The sequence below is a fragment of the Schistocerca americana genome, chromosome 5, assembly GCF_021461395.2.
Source record: "Schistocerca americana isolate TAMUIC-IGC-003095 chromosome 5, iqSchAmer2.1, whole genome shotgun sequence".
NCBI classification, from domain to species: domain Eukaryota; kingdom Metazoa; phylum Arthropoda; class Insecta; order Orthoptera; family Acrididae; genus Schistocerca; species Schistocerca americana.
Genome location: NC_060123.1, coordinates 563,689,220 through 563,709,174, shown reverse-complemented (window position 1 = coordinate 563,709,174; position 19,955 = coordinate 563,689,220). Strand labels below are relative to the sequence as shown.

Below are 19,955 nucleotides of genomic sequence, written 5' to 3'. Positions count from 1 at the left end.
GGCTGCTCAGTTTTTGTTCTGTTGCATTAGTGTGTGTCTTACTACATTTCACCATGCCTGAGGTACAACAGGATGATCGGACTATAGGACACAATCAGATGCAAACTTCGCCACCTACAAAATAACAGCTATAGAGCGTAATGCATACTTTTTATCCACCATGGTTTTTGACATGTATTACCTCTATGTCAAATTATGTGCCAAAATTGTTCCCGAGGAAGTCAAATACAGGGCGACAATTATTGAACTACATGAAAAAAATGTTAATTATTTACACACTAAAGTGTGTACACACTTTATTCAACATGTAAATGTCACTACAGATATTCAGACATATTACATGTTTGACATGGCTCCCATCATTGGCAATGATGTGGCATAGATGAATAGTGAAATTCTGCAGGACCCACCGAAGCACCGGAACATCGATACCATAGATGAGCTCCTGAATGGCTGTTTTCAGCCCAGCAATGGTCTTGGAGTTATCGCTGTACACCTTGTCTTTAATACAGCCCCTCAAAAAGGAGTCACGTGTGTTCAGATCCAGAGAATATCGCGGCCAATTGAGACCTATACCAGTGGCCTCTGGGTACTCCAGAGTCAGAATGCATCCCCAAAGGGCTCCTCCAGGACATCGAACAATCTCCCGCCTCTATGGGGTTGAGGTCCATCCTGCATGAAACACATCTTGTCGAACTCAGGGTCACTTTGGGAAATGAGGATGAAAGCATCTTCCAAAATTTTCACGTACCATTTGGTAGTCACTATGGCATCACAGAATATCGCATCAATTATTCCGTGACTGGACATTGCACACCATAGTCACCCGTTGAGGGTGAAGAGACTTCTCGAACACAAAATGCAGATTCTCAGTCCTCCAAATGCTCCCATTTTGCTTATTGACGAAACCATCGAAATGAAAGTGGGCTTCATTGCTAAACCAAACAATGCATGTGCATACCAATCCCATCATGCCCCACAGCCAGCTGTGCAGTTTGAACATCCTAACACAAACTGTCCAGAAGATTTGATGATTTTATTTCATATAATTCAATAATTGTCACCCTGTACGATGACCTTGTGAAATTGTTGGACGATCATTTTTATAGTCAAATCCATGTAGCAGCTGAATGGTTTAAATTCTTTTGTCTGGAGTAGCATCCTCTTCACTCAGTCAGTGGATATCAGAACTGAGCAGTCTCAACAGGTATTGTAAGTTTCAGTGTTCATTTGGAATTAACTACAGTGAAGTCATGTTGCATGATGTTATCACTCAAAATGTATCAGATACACGCATTCGTACAGCAATTCTAATATGGTCTGACCCTGATTTAAACGAAGTTCTGTATATAGCAGAGTTTCAGACAACTGTGGACTCGACAGAGGTTGACTTTGAGTCTCCATGTGTTTCTTTTGTTCGTAGTGCACCAGTATCGTGTACAGAATACCATTCAAATAATTAAGAATAGAGCTCAGACAAATAATAATAACAGCAGACATAAAAACATTCAGTCTCATGGCACACAGTGTGTGTTACAACACTCTGAGGCCTGATCGGAAAGATTGTCCTTGTTGTAAAGGTAACTGCTTTCAATGTCAATGTGAAGGTCACATTCAGTCATCATGCTTACGCAGCAAGCAAGGGCAGGGCGATAGCTACTGTTGTGCTAGTGCATGGTGACAGCAACTACACTGTTAAGAAGTGTACACAGTATGGGCCACCCCACTCACTCAGGTGCGAGACAAACCAAGTACTTCCACTTTGTGGAAATCTTCCATTGTGATACCCCAACAGTCGAATAAACTTTTTGTTGATTTAACAGTGGAACAAAAGAAAATTAACTTACAGCTGGACTCTGGTGCTTCTGTTTCCATGATAAATAAAGACACTTATGACAGAATCATCAGCCCATCGCTACAGCAGCCTACTTCAGTCCTTGGCATGTGGAGTTTGCCGGCAACTTTTCAAGGTGTGACAAAGTGTAATCATTTCCTGCACTCAATTCTAAAAGCAAGCAAACATTTTTGCATCAGATTTATTTGATTTATTCAATTTGTGCATTCAAAACAACGTGTTTACAACTAAAGCACATGTAACTGTGAAGGACAACCCACAGCCGCGATTTTTTCGTGCATGACAGCCCCAATGAATTATGTGTGCAAGTTGCTCAGGAATTGTGAAGATGGCAAGATATCAGTGTTATCCAACCCATTTCTACAAGCCAATGGGCATCACCCTTGGTCATTCTGAAGAAGCCTTCAGCTGTTTACGTTTGTGTGTTGACTTGAAGGCACCAGTAAAGCCACGAAGAGTAATGGATTCTTTTCCTCTTTTATGTCCAGAGGAATTGATGGACAGACTGGGACAGGGTACATACTTTTCGGAAATAGAATTGCAAGAGGCATTTGTACAATTACCACTGCATGAACAGTCTAAGCAATATATTGCGATAAACATTCACTTATGTTTGTTCCAGTATTAAAGACTACCATTTGGAAGTCTTCACCTCCTGCAACTTTTCAAAGCTTCCTAGAACAGTTAATGTAGTAACACGATTCAAGTTTCTGTCGCACTTCACCTAGTGTAGACTGAGAACTGTCTGCTAGCATGCCCGATGTGAACTGGCTGGGCACGGCCCATGCTGCCCGAGTTGTTGTTCCACCGGCATAGGTCGCGGCCGAATTCTCGCATGCCGAATACCGAAGTGCCTACAAAAAGCCTGGAAGGTCTGTGAAATAAACTGAGGTCCATTGTCCAATACCAGGGTGACTGGCAGAGCTTCCACAGAAGAGATTTTTGCTAGTGCCTGGATTGCAACTTCTGAAGTGGTTGAGGAGCAGTGAGCCACATATGAGAATCGGCAATAAGCATCAATGACAATGAGCCAAAAGCCATTGAGAAACGGGCCCACAAAATCTATGTGAACACGTTCCCATGCCTGGGTTGCCAGCGGCCATGAAGAGAACGTCGACCTGGGAGATGCCTGTTGGCTCGCACACTGGGAGGAGGCGGCCACTAAGTGCTCAGTACACATGTCTGTGATCCAAGGTTTTAGTACGGGAAACACCCCAGTGCTCCTCATGTTGTAATGTGAGGACCTCCTTTCGCAAACTTGCAGGAACAACCACGCAAGGAGCTGTATCATCGGTAGCCAGAAGGAGAACTTCTTCCAAGACCGAGAGGCGGTCTCGTAGAACAAAATAATTATGAAGAGGGTCCGAGGCCCGACCTGGAGGTCGGGACGACCACCCCATTGAATGAGGCGAACTACTTGCCGGAGAACCGGGTCAGCTGCCATTTCCCTCGCGACTCAAGAACTAGTGATTGGGAAGCCATCAACCGCTTGGCGGGATGCCACATCCAAATGAAAACATATAATCTCCTCCCGATCAAACTTAGGATCCGGGCCCAACGCAGGCCCACGGACCCGAATTTTAGAAAGAGGGTTCAAAGGTTGTGCAAGTGGTCCTCCGTGCTGCGACCTGTAACAATTATGTCGTCCAGATAATTAATACAATGAGGGATTGTCGACGTGACGTGCTCAAGATAATGCTGAAATATCGCCGGGGCACTGGATATTCCAAAGGCCAACTGCTGGTATTGGTAAAGGCCAAAAGGGGTGTTGACAACCGCCAGCCGTTTGGAGTCCTCATCAAGTGGTATCTGATTATAAGCCTCCAAAAGATCAATTTTCGAAAAATATTGGTCAAAAAATATTGGCCTCCCACCACGGCGGAGAACAATTCATCAGAACGAGGCAAGGGATAGGTGTCCACCACCAATTGCGAATTAATGGTGGCCTTGAAATCGCCACAAAGGCGTAATTTTCCCGAGGGTTTCATGACAATCATGAGGGGAGAAGCCCACTCACTAGAAGAAATGGGAAGAACGACCCCAAGGGCTGTCAGCCAGTCTAGCTCTGCTTTTACCTGAGGGCAGAGAGCCAAGGGGATCTGCCTCACGCGTAGAAAACATGGGCGAACCAACGCCTTCAACGTTAAGTGAGCTTCAAAGTCCGAAACACGCCCCAGACCCTCCTCAAAGGTATCCTGAAAGTCAGAGATCAAAGATTCCAATGATTGATAGGGAACGTCTTTGGAGACCAACTGTATGGTGTCTAAGATAGAAAAACCGAAAGCTTGACAGGCATCCAATCCAAAAAGGTTAGCGGAGCTCACATCACTGACAACAATAAAAGTAAAAGGCCAAGTGAGTGATATGTAAGTAACGTCGGTAGTGAATTGACCCAGTAGGGGAATGAACTGTTTACCATAACAACGTAGACGCTGGTAAACTGGCGCCAATGGGGGTGACCCAAGGTTGGAGTAAATTTGTGCATTCAACAAGGAGACCGCTGCGCCCGTATCTACTTGCAGTTGTAATCGGCGCGGCCGAACCGACACCTCAATAAAGGGTTTGTGTGCCGATGCGTCGGGAGCCTGACCCGATGAAACTTCCTGAATGTCAATGTCCATGTCCTCCGTACCTGCTTCCTTCGATTCATTTGAGGCTGAGCGGCAAACTTTAGCAATGTGTCCTTTTTATTACATTTGCGACAAACAGTCCAACGCTGGGGGCGCTCTGACCGATCATGCTGTATATAGCACAACGCACAGGACGGTAACAGGGGCCGGCGGCTGTAACTCTGTTTACGCGCCGTGCGGGAGCGGCTGTAACGGCCGGATTGTACCGCGCACACGACGTTCACCCGGACGCAGTGGACGCAGCTGCGCCACCCTGAACCACCGCGACGTCGCACCATGCTTCCAACTGTTGACCTGTGGCGTGAGAGACTTCATACGATTGAGCAATGGACAGGACTTCCTCAAGGGAAGGGTCTTCCAACTGCAGGGCCCATTGCTGGACCTCCCTATCAGGGACCGAAACGAACAATGACGTCGCGCACAATAATGTGGGCGTACGACTCACGCGACTGCTCTGTGACAAAATGACACTTGCGACTAAGACAGTGCAGCGTAGCGGCCCATGCCCGGTAAGACTGATGGGGCTGTTTCTTGCAATGATAGAACTTGACCCTAGCCGCCACAACATGCGTGCGGCGGCGATAATATGAAAACAGCAATTAACACAATGCGTCAAAAGACAAGGACGAGGGTTCCAGCAACGGCGCTAGCTGCCGCAAAACTTGATACAGCAAGGGAGATATCCAAGACGAGAAAAGAGCACAACACATCTCTGCATCGGCAACATGAAACGCCTGGAGATGCTGCCGAAGGTGATGTTCATATGTGTCCCAATCCTCGGCCGTCTCGTCATACGAGGGAAAAGGAGGAGGGAACGGCGTTGGAGCAGACTGCGTGGAGAGCAATGCCGGAGGCACTTGTTTCATGGTTGCCATGAGCTTCATCTGCTGCTCAACCAAAACCCGCACTAAACCCTCCATACTGCGAAACCGGAACAACGGCGCAACACACAAAAGAACGACCCTACTCATCGCCAATTGTGTAGTAACACGATTCACGTTTCCGCCGCACTTCACCTAGTGTAGACCGGGAACTGTCTGCTAGCATGCCCGATGTAAATTGGCTGGGCACGGCCTGTGCTGCCAGAGTTGTTGTTCCGCCGGCAGAGGGCGCGGCCGAATTCTCAAGTGCCCTCTGGTTGCGGGACTTTACTTGCGGCAACTACTGTCCATGACGCGCCGTGCCGATGTGCGCCTCCTGCGATCTTTCTGGTGGCTACTGCAGTTAATACCAATCATTCGTTCTTGCGCAAACTATTTAGACAACATCATCATCGCAGGTCATGCACATGCTGAACATTTAGCAAATTTAGACAGCCTGTTTCAAGTCCTTTCTGATGCTTAAATGCAACACAGTGTCCTCTTCCAGGAAAAATGGAACCCACTTATGTATTACGTAATAAATGCACAGGGTACATATCCTACTACTTTGCATTTGACTGTAATTAGAGATCTTCTGGCATCCCGTAACACTGGGGAGTTCCAATCAGTCATGGGGAAGCCTACCTATTATATCAAATTTATTCCAAATGCCACACAAATTGCTACTCTGCGTAACCAAATACGCAGGAAAAACGTTTCTTTTTGTGGTCCAAAGAACACCAGTATGAATTTCAGCAACTGAATGATGCCTTGTTAAGTCATTGATGTTTGACTGATTTTGACACAGCTGTTGCTGCTGTGTTAGCTGTGGATGCATCTTCTTATAGGATCAGGGCTGTGCTCTCCTATAGGATTGGTTCTTCTGAGAGACCTATTGCTTTTGCCTTGAAAGCTCTTAACAAAGCACAATGTAACTACAGTCAGCTTGAAAAAGAGGCTTTCAACATTATTTAAGATGTTATCAAATTCTACCAGTATTTTCTGACAGATCACTGGCCTATGACAGCCTTGTTCAATGCTGCCATCCTGTCCCACATCGGGCAGTGCAAAAATTGCAACCTTGGGCTCTGATATTGTCTGATTATTGGTATGAGTTGTTGTACAAGCCCATTGTCCTACATTTGAACAATGACATGTTGTCTCGGTTGCAAGTCCATCCCAACACATTATTTGACTGATATAAGGAATCATGTTTTCAAATTGATTGGATTTTGAATGTCTTCAAAAATTTTCTCTCAATTTTCAGTGTGCTGCCACAGCAACTTCTGACAGCTTTTCAGGGTTTTTGTAATATGAGGGCTGTGGGTGGCCACACAGTTTGAAAGAATTTCCCACCCAGTAGCACAGCACTAGTTTTCGCATTGTCATGCACTTTCTGCATGATCAGGTGTTCTGCTGTTGCACACAGAGAACGATGATGCACATGTTGTGATTCCTCAATTCCTACAGCGGGAAGTCTTGTCTTCATTGCATCAGGGTCATTGGGGCACAGTTCACGTAAAGCAACACGCCCACTATCATTACACTTGGCAGGGAATGGATGGCCAGAATGAACATGACCTTTTGTTGCAAAGTTTGTGCAGAAAATCTGTCAGCTCTGCTCTAACGATTTTTGAATGGCCACATCCTTTTGAACTGTGGCAACGCATTCATATAGACTTCACGGGTCCATGCTGGAACACATGAGTGTTGTTAGTGGTAGATGCTTACAGTAAGTTTCTTTTTGTTGTCCCATGACATCCACACTACTGTGAGTACGGTACTGCCTTTGTATTCTATTTTTTGTCTTGGGGGTCTTCCTAAGGTCATTGTATCTGACAATAAACCACAATTCACATCAGCTGATTTCTAACAGTTTTGTACCACCAGTGGTATATACCATGAGAGCACAGCATCTTTTCACCCACAGTCAAATGGAGCTCAATGGTTCATTCGAATGTTCAAAAGTCACAGAAGAATTGTTACATGGTCAAAGGCACCATACCCTGTTGCATCTGTGGCCACCACGGAAACAAATCATTGCACAAAGTCGGACAAAGTTTCAGCCGCAAGATGAAGTCTTTTACAAAGTCTGTGGAAAGAAACAGCTCATCTTATGTCATCCACAGTTTTGGTGGGCTACTGTCATGCCACTAAAACCAGCTGCACCACTTATACAAATATGTCAGTGCTTCTGCCGCAGAATAGTTGTCCATGCACTCAGCACATCACTGAGGTCCTCATCTGCTGTTTCACGCATCCATCCGACAGTACCTTCCACTGCGGTGCCCAAGGAGATCGATGCCTCGTTGCCAACACAGTCCTGCCGATGACATCACTACCACCGGCAGCCCCCCAGCTGCCCAAACCGATGTCTGTGGACAAGCCACCTCCAGAAGGTCTTCACACCACTCCAGAAGATCCACTTGCTGTCAAGCCAAAGACAGCATCTGCATCTCCAGATGCAGGCAAGCACCCTGCGACATGTCTTTCGGCCAGTGTTTCCAGTCGCCCTTGCAGCACTAAAACCAGCTGCACCACTTATACAAATATGTCAGTGCTTCTGCCGCAGAATAGTTGTCCATGCACTCAGCACATCGCTGAGGTCCTCATCTGCTGTTTCACGCATCCATCCGACAGTACCTTCCACTGCGGTGCCCAAGGAGATCGATGCCTCGTTGCCAACACAGTCCTGCCGATGACATCACTACCACCGGCAGCCCCCCAGCTGCCCAAACCGATGTCTGTGGACAAGCCACCTCCAGAAGGTCTTCACACCACTCCAGAAGATCCACTTGCTGTCAAGCCAAAGACAGCATCTGCATCTCCAGATGCAGGCAAGCACCCTGCGACATGTCTTTCGGCCAGTGTTTCCAGTCGCCCATGCAGTAGATACTGGGGTGCAAGCAGAGAGGTGCCACTGATTGCAGTTACCCTGCTTGTCTCCTTATCTGTGCCTGCCTTAAGTCCTCCACCTGCAGTCATCACATGTGAATGCCCTACAAGATGACAATGCAGAGGTTTTGAAGGAAGAAATGTGGTATCATCCAAAGATGTGCCACACCACTGCTGGCAATGTGCATCAACACCACAGACATTAACAATGTCTCCCTGCAATCTCCAATGACAAATGGGAGAGGCTAACGAAGACACACCTCCTCTCTCACCACAGCAGCATTCTCTTGTGGAGGTCACTATAGGCAGAACTTGGATGCAGTCTACCCCTGTTGATGACAGCTGAAGCAGTCAGCATCATGGAGTACGACTGAAGCATTATTCAAGTCCCAGATGTAAATGACTTTTGTGAATGTTGAATGTTTTACTTCAAGAGAATAGTTGTAATTGTATGAATCAAGTGATGCTTTAATAATCCATAACAGTAGTAAATTATCAAACACACCTGTGGCAAAAGATCTTATCAAGTTAAATAAATCATTTTATCCTTCATGTAATAAGTTAATTAGCTCTAATATTTCATATGTTGTAATTCTGATGAGCCATCTCCCACAGCAATTGAAGAATCTACAGTTATGGCCAGAAGACTGTAGTTTCGTCAGGTCATATCAGTAACTCTCATCCAGAACTGTGTATGGTAGCCAGGATCTGAGGTAGCACTAAAATGACTAAGGTGAACGGAACAGAATGTGCAACCAAGCTCATTCCCTGGTTTGTTGTTGTAATTGTTGCTGTCCTACAAACAATTTCCTGTCAATCACTTTATTACTCTGAAACAAGTATACCTTGGGATGTTGCACAAATAAGGTGCAATGAAAATCTGGCACTTGTATTTTTATTTTATTCTTTTTATCATATATGGTACAAATGCTCCCCTTCCCCATCTGTAAGTTGTCAAAACTGCAGACACTATTTACCTAAGATAACAAATGAAACTTATTTCACGCCAATGGGTAAGTTTTTTCCTTCATCTGAAATAGTTACATTTTTGCCAAAGCCAGGAATGATATGGAATGCTAATCCACAAATAATTATTTCTCAAATGTGTGTTTGTGATTAACTTAAATTAGCATTTTTGTTGTGCTGAATAATACATAACAGGTGCCTTCACAATACTTGCAATATTTAATGTCCAAAAAATTCAGAAACATTACTGTACAGTCAACTGATTTATACTTCAACTCACCAGGGCCACCAGCTAGTTCCTCCAAGTAGTATAAAAATGTATGACCTTTCTCATAAGGAACAACTGAGAATGAGTCATCAGGGCTCACAGATCTTAAATCTGGCACGAGACAAGTCATTGGGTCGTTCTGGCCTCGGGTATTTATCTGTTGGTTAATGAATGGTATTAAAAATTTTAAACAGACAAGGTAGCTGTATAAATACACATAATAGCAAGTGCTGCCAGCAGAGATAGAAGGATAAACCATTAAAAAAAATAGCAGACAACACTGTTGCTTAAATACGAGTGCCACATTTTAAGTTTTTACAAACAACCACTAGATGGTGCTACTGAGAAGACATCATTATTGTTTTAAAATTTGTGATTTGTTGTTATTAAAAATGGCCGCTTGGAAATTAGCCAAGTAGTTTGTTCACAGCAAATGTTTAAAGAAACAGTTTTACGAAAAATTCAGTTTTTTGTTTATACTTTCACTGGATGATGTTTTACAATTTTTGTACAGGCCTAACATGACAACAATCCTCCATTACTTTTGTTCAACTTTTTGTAATAAATTACGTTCAGGAAAGAAAGTTTTTTTTTATTGGTTTGCATAATTTTGTCATCGTGGTGCCACCATAACCAATGAATTTCAAGAAGTCCAACCAAAACTGGTTATTAAAAAAGTAAGTGTGTGTCTGTGTGTGTGTGTGTGTGTGTGTGTGTGTGTGTGCAGTTTGGGTCCACACTGTAGATTTTTCTTGGAAATGACAGGATAAAATCATAACAAGTGTTTAGTTCAAATGGCTCTGAGCACTATTGGATTCAACTGCTGAGGTCATTAGTCAAGTGTTTAGTATTAACATGTAATTTAATTATCAAGCTCTTGAACATAGTGCTTACACAGAGTAATATTAAGGTTACAAAACAGATAAATCCCAAGTTTATCGCATGTAGCAAGGGTTTGTAGTCACTAAGTAACACATGTACACTTCACACTGCATCGAAGTAAGTGTCTAGTGAAGGTCATATTGATTTTGATTTGCTGAGTGGTGTAGGGGCAGGAATCATCATGGCCTCGCCGATGTGACTACGTGCCACTCTTCAATGATTATCTATCTATGTATCTCTGCTGGGTTGCTCAATAACATCACAGTCTACCATAGAACCCTCCATCGATGTCGATGCATGATGTGTCAGCCGATGACAGGACAATATTAGGTGGTTGCAATGCACACCTGTCTGGTGCTGTCATGTTGCCATCTACAACTATAATACCATGATTTTTTTTTTTTTTTTGCTTTCTAATGATTGCTTGTACATAATCTGTAGACTTTTGGATTGTCCACAGCCTCCTTATGCCTGATGGGCCAGCAATGTAATTGCTCTGTGCCATATTTTTATTTTCTTTTTTTGCCATAGCTGTCACACTCACTTGACACTGCAATTCTTAGGCCCTTCAGATTCCTTTTGACGCAAGTTTTCCTTTGACTTGGGTTTCCTATAACTGCAAGCATATTTATGGTCATAAGGGATAACACAATTAATTATTTTATAATTTTTAATTTAATACCTACTTTCACCTGTATTCCAGTGAATATTTTTACTGCCCCTCTTTGGCGCCTCATTGTACTCTGCAGCTCTTCACAATGACACCCCAAACAGTGCCCTAATTAGGCGCATTTCCACACTACATCACTTTACAACTTTACAGAGTTTATTAACAACAATTGTGTGCAAGTGCCTACATTGGCCCAATGATGTCACAGGCAATACAAATACTGCACAACAAACTGGTACAGGCACATCCTAACCATTGCTGGCTCAATTACTGCTTATGCAGTATTAGTCCTGTTGTTATTAGCAATTTGAATCTAATGTTTGTTTGTCACACAAGAAAGTTCAACCGACAAACAGATGTTTTCATGTATAACATGAGAAGAGGATTGTTACGGGACTTACTGTGAGACAGAGGCATCTCCGGCAAAGCAAAGATTGCAATACATTCAACATCACATGACCATTTAGCTGTGAAAAGGACCTGTCCCTGCTACATTCTGCACAAATTGACCCAAATTCAAAAGCAAGCTTATGTCAATCAGTGTAAGGAAACAATCAAAAATTGGAGTGAGGAAATGCAAAATCTGTATACGACATAAAAACACGGGACAAAATGGGACTATATCTGCACGAGTCGGAACCTGAGCAACAGTTAACTGGGCATTCTGAGATGAATTGAAATTGACCAAAGTGATTCATTTGCTAAGCACTGTTGAGAAAATGACCACCCATTTCTTTGGTTAGTCTGGATAACTTAGAATCATTGCTTTAGGAGATTTAAGAAGTGTTACTGCTGAAAATTGGATACAATTTGTTTACTGTGGAGTCATCAGTGAAATAAGGGAAAACAACCAAAACTCACACATCATTCCTCGTTGTAACACTGCCAACTGTCACATAGCATGTCCAACAATTGATAATTCGATAGAGAGAAACACTAAATTAATGTCTCACTGCACAGATTCTCTGAATTTACTGCCTAACAAATTCATTTTTATTATTTCCATTAAAAAAATCTACAGAGTTTTTCCTCACCTCAAGAAATTGGTGAGTCCCAAAACCACATTTTTGAGGTACCACCACCACCACTGTGGAAAATATGTTCCAAGGACAGGCTCGAATGAGTGCATGTGTGTATAAATTTTAAAGGTGAATATTTTGAGAAAGACTAAAACTTTTTGTGACAAAAACTTTTTTTGTGAATTGGTTTTGTAAACGCCTAGATGGTAGTCCTCATACAAAGAATCAATGTCAAATTCTATTCACCTTATACGGAAGTCTTGGACTTCATTAATGGATAATAAAGCGGACAATAAACGTGAATTGGACAATGTAATATTGGACAATAAATGTAATATTTTATGTGGTTATTTCTCAAAAAATCTGCCACGAAATCAAAAAAAGTGGGGGCACCTTTTTGAACAGTTATTTTCAGTGGAAGAAAGAGCAACAAGTGGGTTTCTGCCTACAGTCAAGCATTTGGAAATGGCTGGAGAGGTTACACAGATTTAGAAGCCTTACCTTGGTAGGAATCACCATCCAAATTACAAAAACTTTGCATCAACTTGTGTGAACGTAAATCTTTTCAGAGAGATGAACAGCTCTGGAACAATAAGTTCTACACAATATTGAGACTAACCCCAGGACCTTAGCACATGGCCTGCCAGAATGGAGTGAATCAAAGGATGAAAACTGATATTATCCCTGTGACTTGCACTACATTAGTGATTATCGGCAATGGATTTTCCTCCATGGGGTAGGTTTTGTTGCTGGTTGTTGCAACAGATCATTATCACTGTTGCAACAGGTCATTGTCATTAAGGGACAACTGTTGACAGTACTCTTCACTGATGTAACAGTCTCTGGTAAAGATGGCGTCACAAAGTTACACAATAACATATTTGGGCTACAGAAAGTTCTCAGGAAAAGAATGAAGCAATTAACAATGTGATTTGTGAGTGTGTGCTTTGCAGCCTATGATGGCCACATTCAACATCTTTTGTAACGTGGAAGAAATTAATACCATATAATGTAATGTTACAATACTAAATGCTTTATTGGAGATACACCATCAATTTCTGGACATATGTTGATATGAATGTTTTTTGTTTATGTTCGTCTAGGAATCAACTCCCGAAAGTTTGTTCCCAATGGTTGCCAGAAGAATGGAAACACCACAATGAATATGATCAATGGTGTATTGCACTATCTTCAGCACGTCATTCATTAGCATTTTATAGCACAACAAACGGATAAAGTTTGTGACCAGTTTCCAGAGGAATTTAATACCACTCATGATACAATCAGAAAATGAAGCAAAATGAATCTATACTGGATTCTCTGTCCTAAAATCAATCATGCTTGATATACATTTGAAGAGATTGGTACGATTAACTGAGGTGTTGAATTCATCTGCCATTCATCAAACTGAATGTTAAGAGAGCTAGCAGCGTGAACTTGAGACTTGACAATTGGAAGTCGCACTTTACTATCTAAAATGTGGCATAAGTCCTATCTGCAGTTTGCCCATTTAGAATAAGAATAAATAAATGGAAAGTCATAAAAGTATCTAAGGATGCAAGTCCCGCTGATATGTGTTGTTCAGGTCACACAGTAAACAGAGTTGCAGTTGCCAGCACCCACTTGTGTCTGTGTGGTCATGCGTCCACATGACACTGTCCCTGTATTCGATCACTGATGGGTACTTACGTCGTTGCTCAGCCCCTCGACGGCCAGTTTGGCACCGGGCTCCAGACCAACTGCCAGCTGCCCTTGAGCATGCATTGTGAATCACAATGCCTGCTCCTTCGACTATCCATGAGACAGTGCGATCTCATGCCTTCACCCGGATCACACCCACTGGACTCTTGTCAGTCATTCCGGAAGCCCCCACTCCACTGCACCTGCTCCTTGGCTGGCTATGGGTCGTGGCCTCACTGGACTGTATTACTACACATCCCTAGCATCTAACAGCTCATCACCACTACGAACAATTGTGGACTTCGTCATAGCGGGCACTTGCACTTCATCATCACAGATGGACATTTCTGTTCTTATTGCAACACATGCATATTAATCACAGCCTTGATACACCACTTGGTCAAGGTTACTTCAATAAAATGAACACTGACAAAAATAAAACACAGGTAATGGTACACAGTCAAATTAAATCAGCCAAAATTGCAGGAATTGGATTCGGAAATGAGACACTACTATTAGTTGAAGAGTTTCACTATTTGGACAACAAAATAACTGATGATGGCCAAAGTAAAGAGAATATAAAATACGGGCTGGCTACAGCAAGAAAAGCATTTCTGAAAAAGAAATTTAAGTGTATGGAAGTCTTTCCTGAAGGTATTTGTCTGGAATGTAGCCTTGCATAGAAGTGAAATAAGGACAATAAGTAGTTCAGATAAGAAGAGAATAGAAGCTTTTAAAATGTGGTGGTGCAGGAGAATGCTGGTGATTAAATGGGTACATCAAATAACTTCTGAGGAGATATTGAAATGCACTGGGGAAAAAAGAAATTTATGGCACATCTTGACTAAAAGCAGGGATCAGCTGATAGGATACATCTTTAGGCATCAAGCAATCACCAGTCTGGCAATGGTGCGGACTGCAGGGGGTAAAAATATTAGAGAATTATGATGGGATGAATATGGCAAGGAGCTTCAAATGGATGTAAGTTGCAGTAGATATTCAGAGATGAAGAGGCTTGCACAGGATAGATTAGGACGAAGAACTGCATCAAAGATCACAACAGCAACTACAGTGGTCTTAAGGCTGTACGTTGAAATTCCAGTTATCTCCATATAGGACAAGTTTGGGGTCATGGCTTTCTACAGAATACAGCTCTCATGGGCTTCAAGGAGGCTCAAATAGCTGAGCCTAAGAGAGGTGTACCAACGTCTACAAGATTTTCACATTCCATTAATTACATGGAAGAGAAATTGAAAAAGTGGCTGAACCTACGCTCTTGAAATCCTGTTTCCGTATTTCTCTACTATGCTTTGATGCGTCATTATCTCCACCTTTTGAAAATACTTTAATCTAGTCATGCACTTAATGTTTTAAAATTTTGAAAAAATTATTGTGTTTAATGAATTAGTCTATGAGATTTAATAATTGTTTACATTTTTCAGTTAAACATAACCCAAAAACTTAAGTCTTCACAAGCCCCTGTCCGCCACCTACCATCCCTTTCCTCACTCCCACAACAGCACTACAAACACCTTCTATCCCACCAACTCTCCTACCAGTCTTTTCCCCTTCCCCAGTTCTCTCCTCTTCCCTTGTGCCCCCCCCCCCCCTCCCTCTTCTCACCCAGCAAAGTCTCCCAACACTGCACCTAGCAGCCCTATCCCGTTCTCACCACGCTCCTGTATGCCCCCACTGGCAGCGCAGCATCATCCCCCACCAATATCCCACTATCCCTCCCCTTCCCTGCCCCATGCCTCCTCCTTAACCCCACCACCCATTCCACCAGATTGCTACTCACACCAGATGCAGTCGCAATCGAGCTCTAATTCACAGAGTAAGTGGCCATGTGCGTGGTAACTGTGTGTTTTTCCTATTTCGGAGAAAGCTTAAATGTTTAGCAGTCTCCTTCATTGTGCCTGTCTACGACTCACCTCCTCTACGTTGAGAGCAGCAATCTATACTTCTCATACTGTAGTTTTCCATCCTGGACTCTCCATTTTTTAATAAGCAAAGACAAGTTAGTTATGTAGGTGCCCATACCATAGCAACTAGACTAAAAGAATGGATGACTGCAGATCAGAAAGGGACTGGGTGACAATTTGGGACTGTACGGAAGCCAGAATTGTGGGGTACTGGAGATTGTTTATGGCTGTGGTTGGGCTTGAATGGGAATGCTGCGACTGGGATGTTAAACAGAAGAGCCAGAATATGTTTCCTCACTACAAGGGGTGGGGCTTGGGAGGGTTGTTGGGGCTACTGTTTTGGATGACTGTTGTGGAAGCAGATGAGAGGACTATGTTTGCAGGTATTCGAGCAATAGGGTGGACAACTTCCCCAGGTTGTGTGATGTGTTTCATTCAAGTTTGCAGCTGTTTTCTAGAAAATTATTCAGTGTGCTAACAGATTTAAGAAAAGAAAGATGGAGGATTTTGAATAGTGACACCTGCTGTTTGGCAGTGGTGGTTCGTAGAAGCAATGTATGTGGAAGATAGATTGGTGCCAGAGGTGGGAGGTCTTAAGACTTTTAGGACCAATACCACAGGTTAAGCAAGTGTAAAGTAAAAGTTTGTGGGACTGTTATATGGCTATGGCAATTGCACATTAACACAAATGATGTTAGTATTGAGATATATGGTTAGGGAACATGAGATAAATGGGAAAAAAGCGGTAACACTGTGAAGAGGAAGAGGAGTAGACCAAATTTAAGAGCAGTGCTGTACTTGAGCAAAACTCAAGCAGTTTGAGCAGTTGACTTATCAGCTTACAAAATCTAGCAACTTCTGTTGGTATTATTTCCAAGATGTGTCATAGCATTGTTAATATATTATGGATTCTAATAATAAAAATAACTGTGAAACACTTACTACAGTATCTCATATTGTGTAGGTCATATGTAAACAATGCCACTAATAAATAAATAAATAATCACAATCATGATTCAACCTAATTCAAGGTTTAGCTTGTTTTGCAATGTACTGATGCTTGTTGATATTATATCCACAAGGGTCTTGCCACTGTTATTTATTCTCAGATCGAAGTTATTGTCTATGTAATATGGTGTATTTTGTTTATTAGGAATTTAATTTCCAATTAATTGTTTCATCTGAATGCTATCATCTTGTTTTAAAGCTCATTAAACACCGGTTTCTTTTTTTACTCATTATTCTAATATGTGAAATACTTATCTGCAACTCATTTGGTAAATTATTACAATCTCTAATACTCAAACAACACACTGTATTGTGTTCACATTCAAGTAATATTTTTGAAGGACTATACTTTTGCCTTTGACTGATAGATTGCCATAAAAAATCACCACATATGATTACTTACAGCACCCATAAATACTGTATGAGGACCCTTATTGTAAATTGGTTCAGATAGAACATTAGATTGTGTGGTAGGGAGGATTTATTACCATTTCCACCTGTGTTTCACTAAACTGTCAAATTTCCAGCATAGCTGTAACTTGTTCTTGAGACAGTTTTTTTAGTTTCTCACAATCAATTACTCTAGAAATGCACGAGTCTAATTTCACTGATTGTTTGAGCAGTACTCAAGACTACTGAGCTCCGTGACGTATCTGGAAATCTCAAGCTCATTTGAACACAAGTATCGTTTGCCCAGCACTATTTCAGAGTCCCTGAATCTACGTGAATTGGTCACCGGGAGACATTAAAAACGTAAAGTCCAGTAAAATAATTTCACAAAAAACCATAGTCACTGAATACCCTGTAACCTATCTTCCCACAACCCCATTCTTAAACTCCAAACTGATCACTCCTCAGCCCTTACTGATCTTGTACTTGACCTATAAGTTGCCTCTGCAAACCCCCACTCCTGACATCTCCTGTCACTATTCAATATCCTGCCTCTTTCTTCTCCTGGATCTGCTAGTATGTTCAATGAGAGAAATGATGACATCCAGCTTCTCCATTTCACAGAAGATATATAACATATTTAATAGGATTGATGCTTCTTATATCAATGGGTCTCATGCAAAGCAGCAGCACAAAACTTGTGCTGAGGCAATGATACTACTTTGGCATGTTGGCCACAATCACTTGTAACATTTTTGTGCAAATCTGAAATTACACTTGGACAGACTGGAAACTTCACAAGAACATGCTGTCTATAACAGGTAAACAAAATAGAAAAGCTAAAAAATACATCTGTGCAAAATAAATCAGTCATCTACAAGATGCTAAATATTCTAAAATAAGTGATTCCAGAACCACACTCCTACAGCATTCGCATGCTATGACCACTATTACTCATAATATCCTAACCCGAATTAAAAATTTTAATTGTGACTTTCAACAATAAGTGCATTATTACTTCATCATACATTAAAAATAAAATATGACGGGAAATTTTATAAAACTTGTAGAAATGGTGAGTACATATCCAGACTTACCGCATCTCTGAGATCTTTAAGTCCACAGAAAGCAGAAAACTTCCGTTGGTCTGGATGAATCAAACGTGCAAGTATTTTGCGCTCAACAAACATAGTAAATCCTTCGTTTAACCAAAAATGTTCAAAATTTTTGTTTGTGACAAGATTTCCTGTCCAGCTATGACTAATTTCATGTGCTACAACATCAGCTAGTGATCGATCTCCTGCCTGGGAACAAACAAAGTAACACATAAGAAATCTCAGTGCCCAAACATATAACTTACACATATTTCATAATAACGTTAGCCAGGCTCTCAATTTTGTTAGGGAAAAGGTGCAAGAGACACTGAAGAAAGCCACAAGAAATATGGAAAACACCAAGTAAACCCTATCAACATTAAAACATTAAAGACATTGATTGCAAAGAGTGATTTATAGAATCCATTACATTTCATCCCGCCCTGGGTTTTTAATTAAATTGACAGGTTTCATAAGGATCTCCACGTAAATCTTGCTTGTCTGTTGTTAATAATTTTGACAAATCTTTGATGCTATGTTCAGTTCCTGTGAAGGTCGCCCTTCTGAGACACATAACAAAAAATGTAGAAAACATACATACAACAGAATATGAAATACTGAAATCCACATAAAGAGTACCATTCTCGCACCCACAATCATAATAGATTACACAATGTACCAAAATCTTTCACAGCAAAGAAATGTGTATTAAAATCATGATATCAGCCAATATATAATTAAGCATAGCTGTTAGTAGAATTCAGATATTAAATATTCCCAACCTTGAATTGTTTGCTTATAGTGTCATTTCATCTGTCATTCCTCGCACGGGCCAAGGAAAACAGTTCACTAATTGATATATTCATTCACACATCATGTTCCACAAATCCCATCATAAAGGAAAGCCTTCAGGAAAATGCAATGAGTCATTAATAGGATGAAGCAACCACTGCTGGCTACTTTTGCAAAATACACCAACAAAAATTACTACAGAAACTATTTCTACATTATTGCATGTGTGTCTATGTACACTCAGAGAAAAGAACAGCTACTTCTCTTCCTTAAAAAAAACGCAGAGACAAACACAGTGCTCCTCCTCTTATACTGCTCCTCTGCTGCTTTTATCCAATACTTCACACAAACCATGTATGTTACTTTACACAGACCACTAGCAGATGTCTGTATACTGCCAAAGTGAAGATCTGCTTAACAGAAACATTTGATTCACGAGAAATTTATCCCTGAGTCCAAAAATACTTTTAAGTTCTAGGACTGGCTAATGAGATATTCTTTTGATTGGTTTCTGAATAATTATGGATTTTCAGTTTCCTATCTGATGTGTATCAGCTCCCCTTCTAGACTTTTGCACTGGATTTTTAAACTCAGTTCTTAACCCTAGAACCTTAAGAATGATGTCACTTGTTCACCTCTGCTAATGTGAAACACATCTGATGATTCTAGGAATATACTACAATCCCCAACATACTGCTCACATAAGGATGGTGAGGATATGCTCGTTGCAAGCACAGATGCATTCAAACAATAATTCTTCCCAAGCTACTTACGTGAATGGAACAGGAAGAAAGCTAACGTTGCATGTTAGTCGAACCTATCAGTACCAAATGCCTGTGTCTGAATTGTTTCGATGTGTTCCTTTAATCTGATCTGGTACAGATCCAAAACAATCAAGCAGTAGTCACGAATAGGTCACACCAGCATCTTATATGCAGTCCAGATGAACCCTATTTCCCTAGAATTCTCCCAATAAACTGATGATGACCATTCAGCTTTCCTATCACTATCCTCACATGCTCAT

The 19,955-nt window shown here is 41.6% G+C and overlaps 1 protein-coding gene across 1 annotated transcript in view; it reads right to left on the bottom strand.

Moving 5' to 3' along the window:
- The window catches only part of LOC124615560 (leukotriene A-4 hydrolase), a 123,128-nt gene that overhangs the window by 43,781 nt on the left and 59,392 nt on the right, over window positions 1-19,955 (bottom strand). Inside the window, exons 8-9 of the mRNA XM_047143535.1 lie at window positions 18,143-18,349; window positions 9,487-9,631 (exon numbers count right to left, since the gene is read on the bottom strand). Coding sequence (XP_046999491.1) covers window positions 9,487-9,631; window positions 18,143-18,349 — 352 coding nt within the window. The remainder of the gene's footprint in view (window positions 1-9,486; window positions 9,632-18,142; window positions 18,350-19,955) is intronic.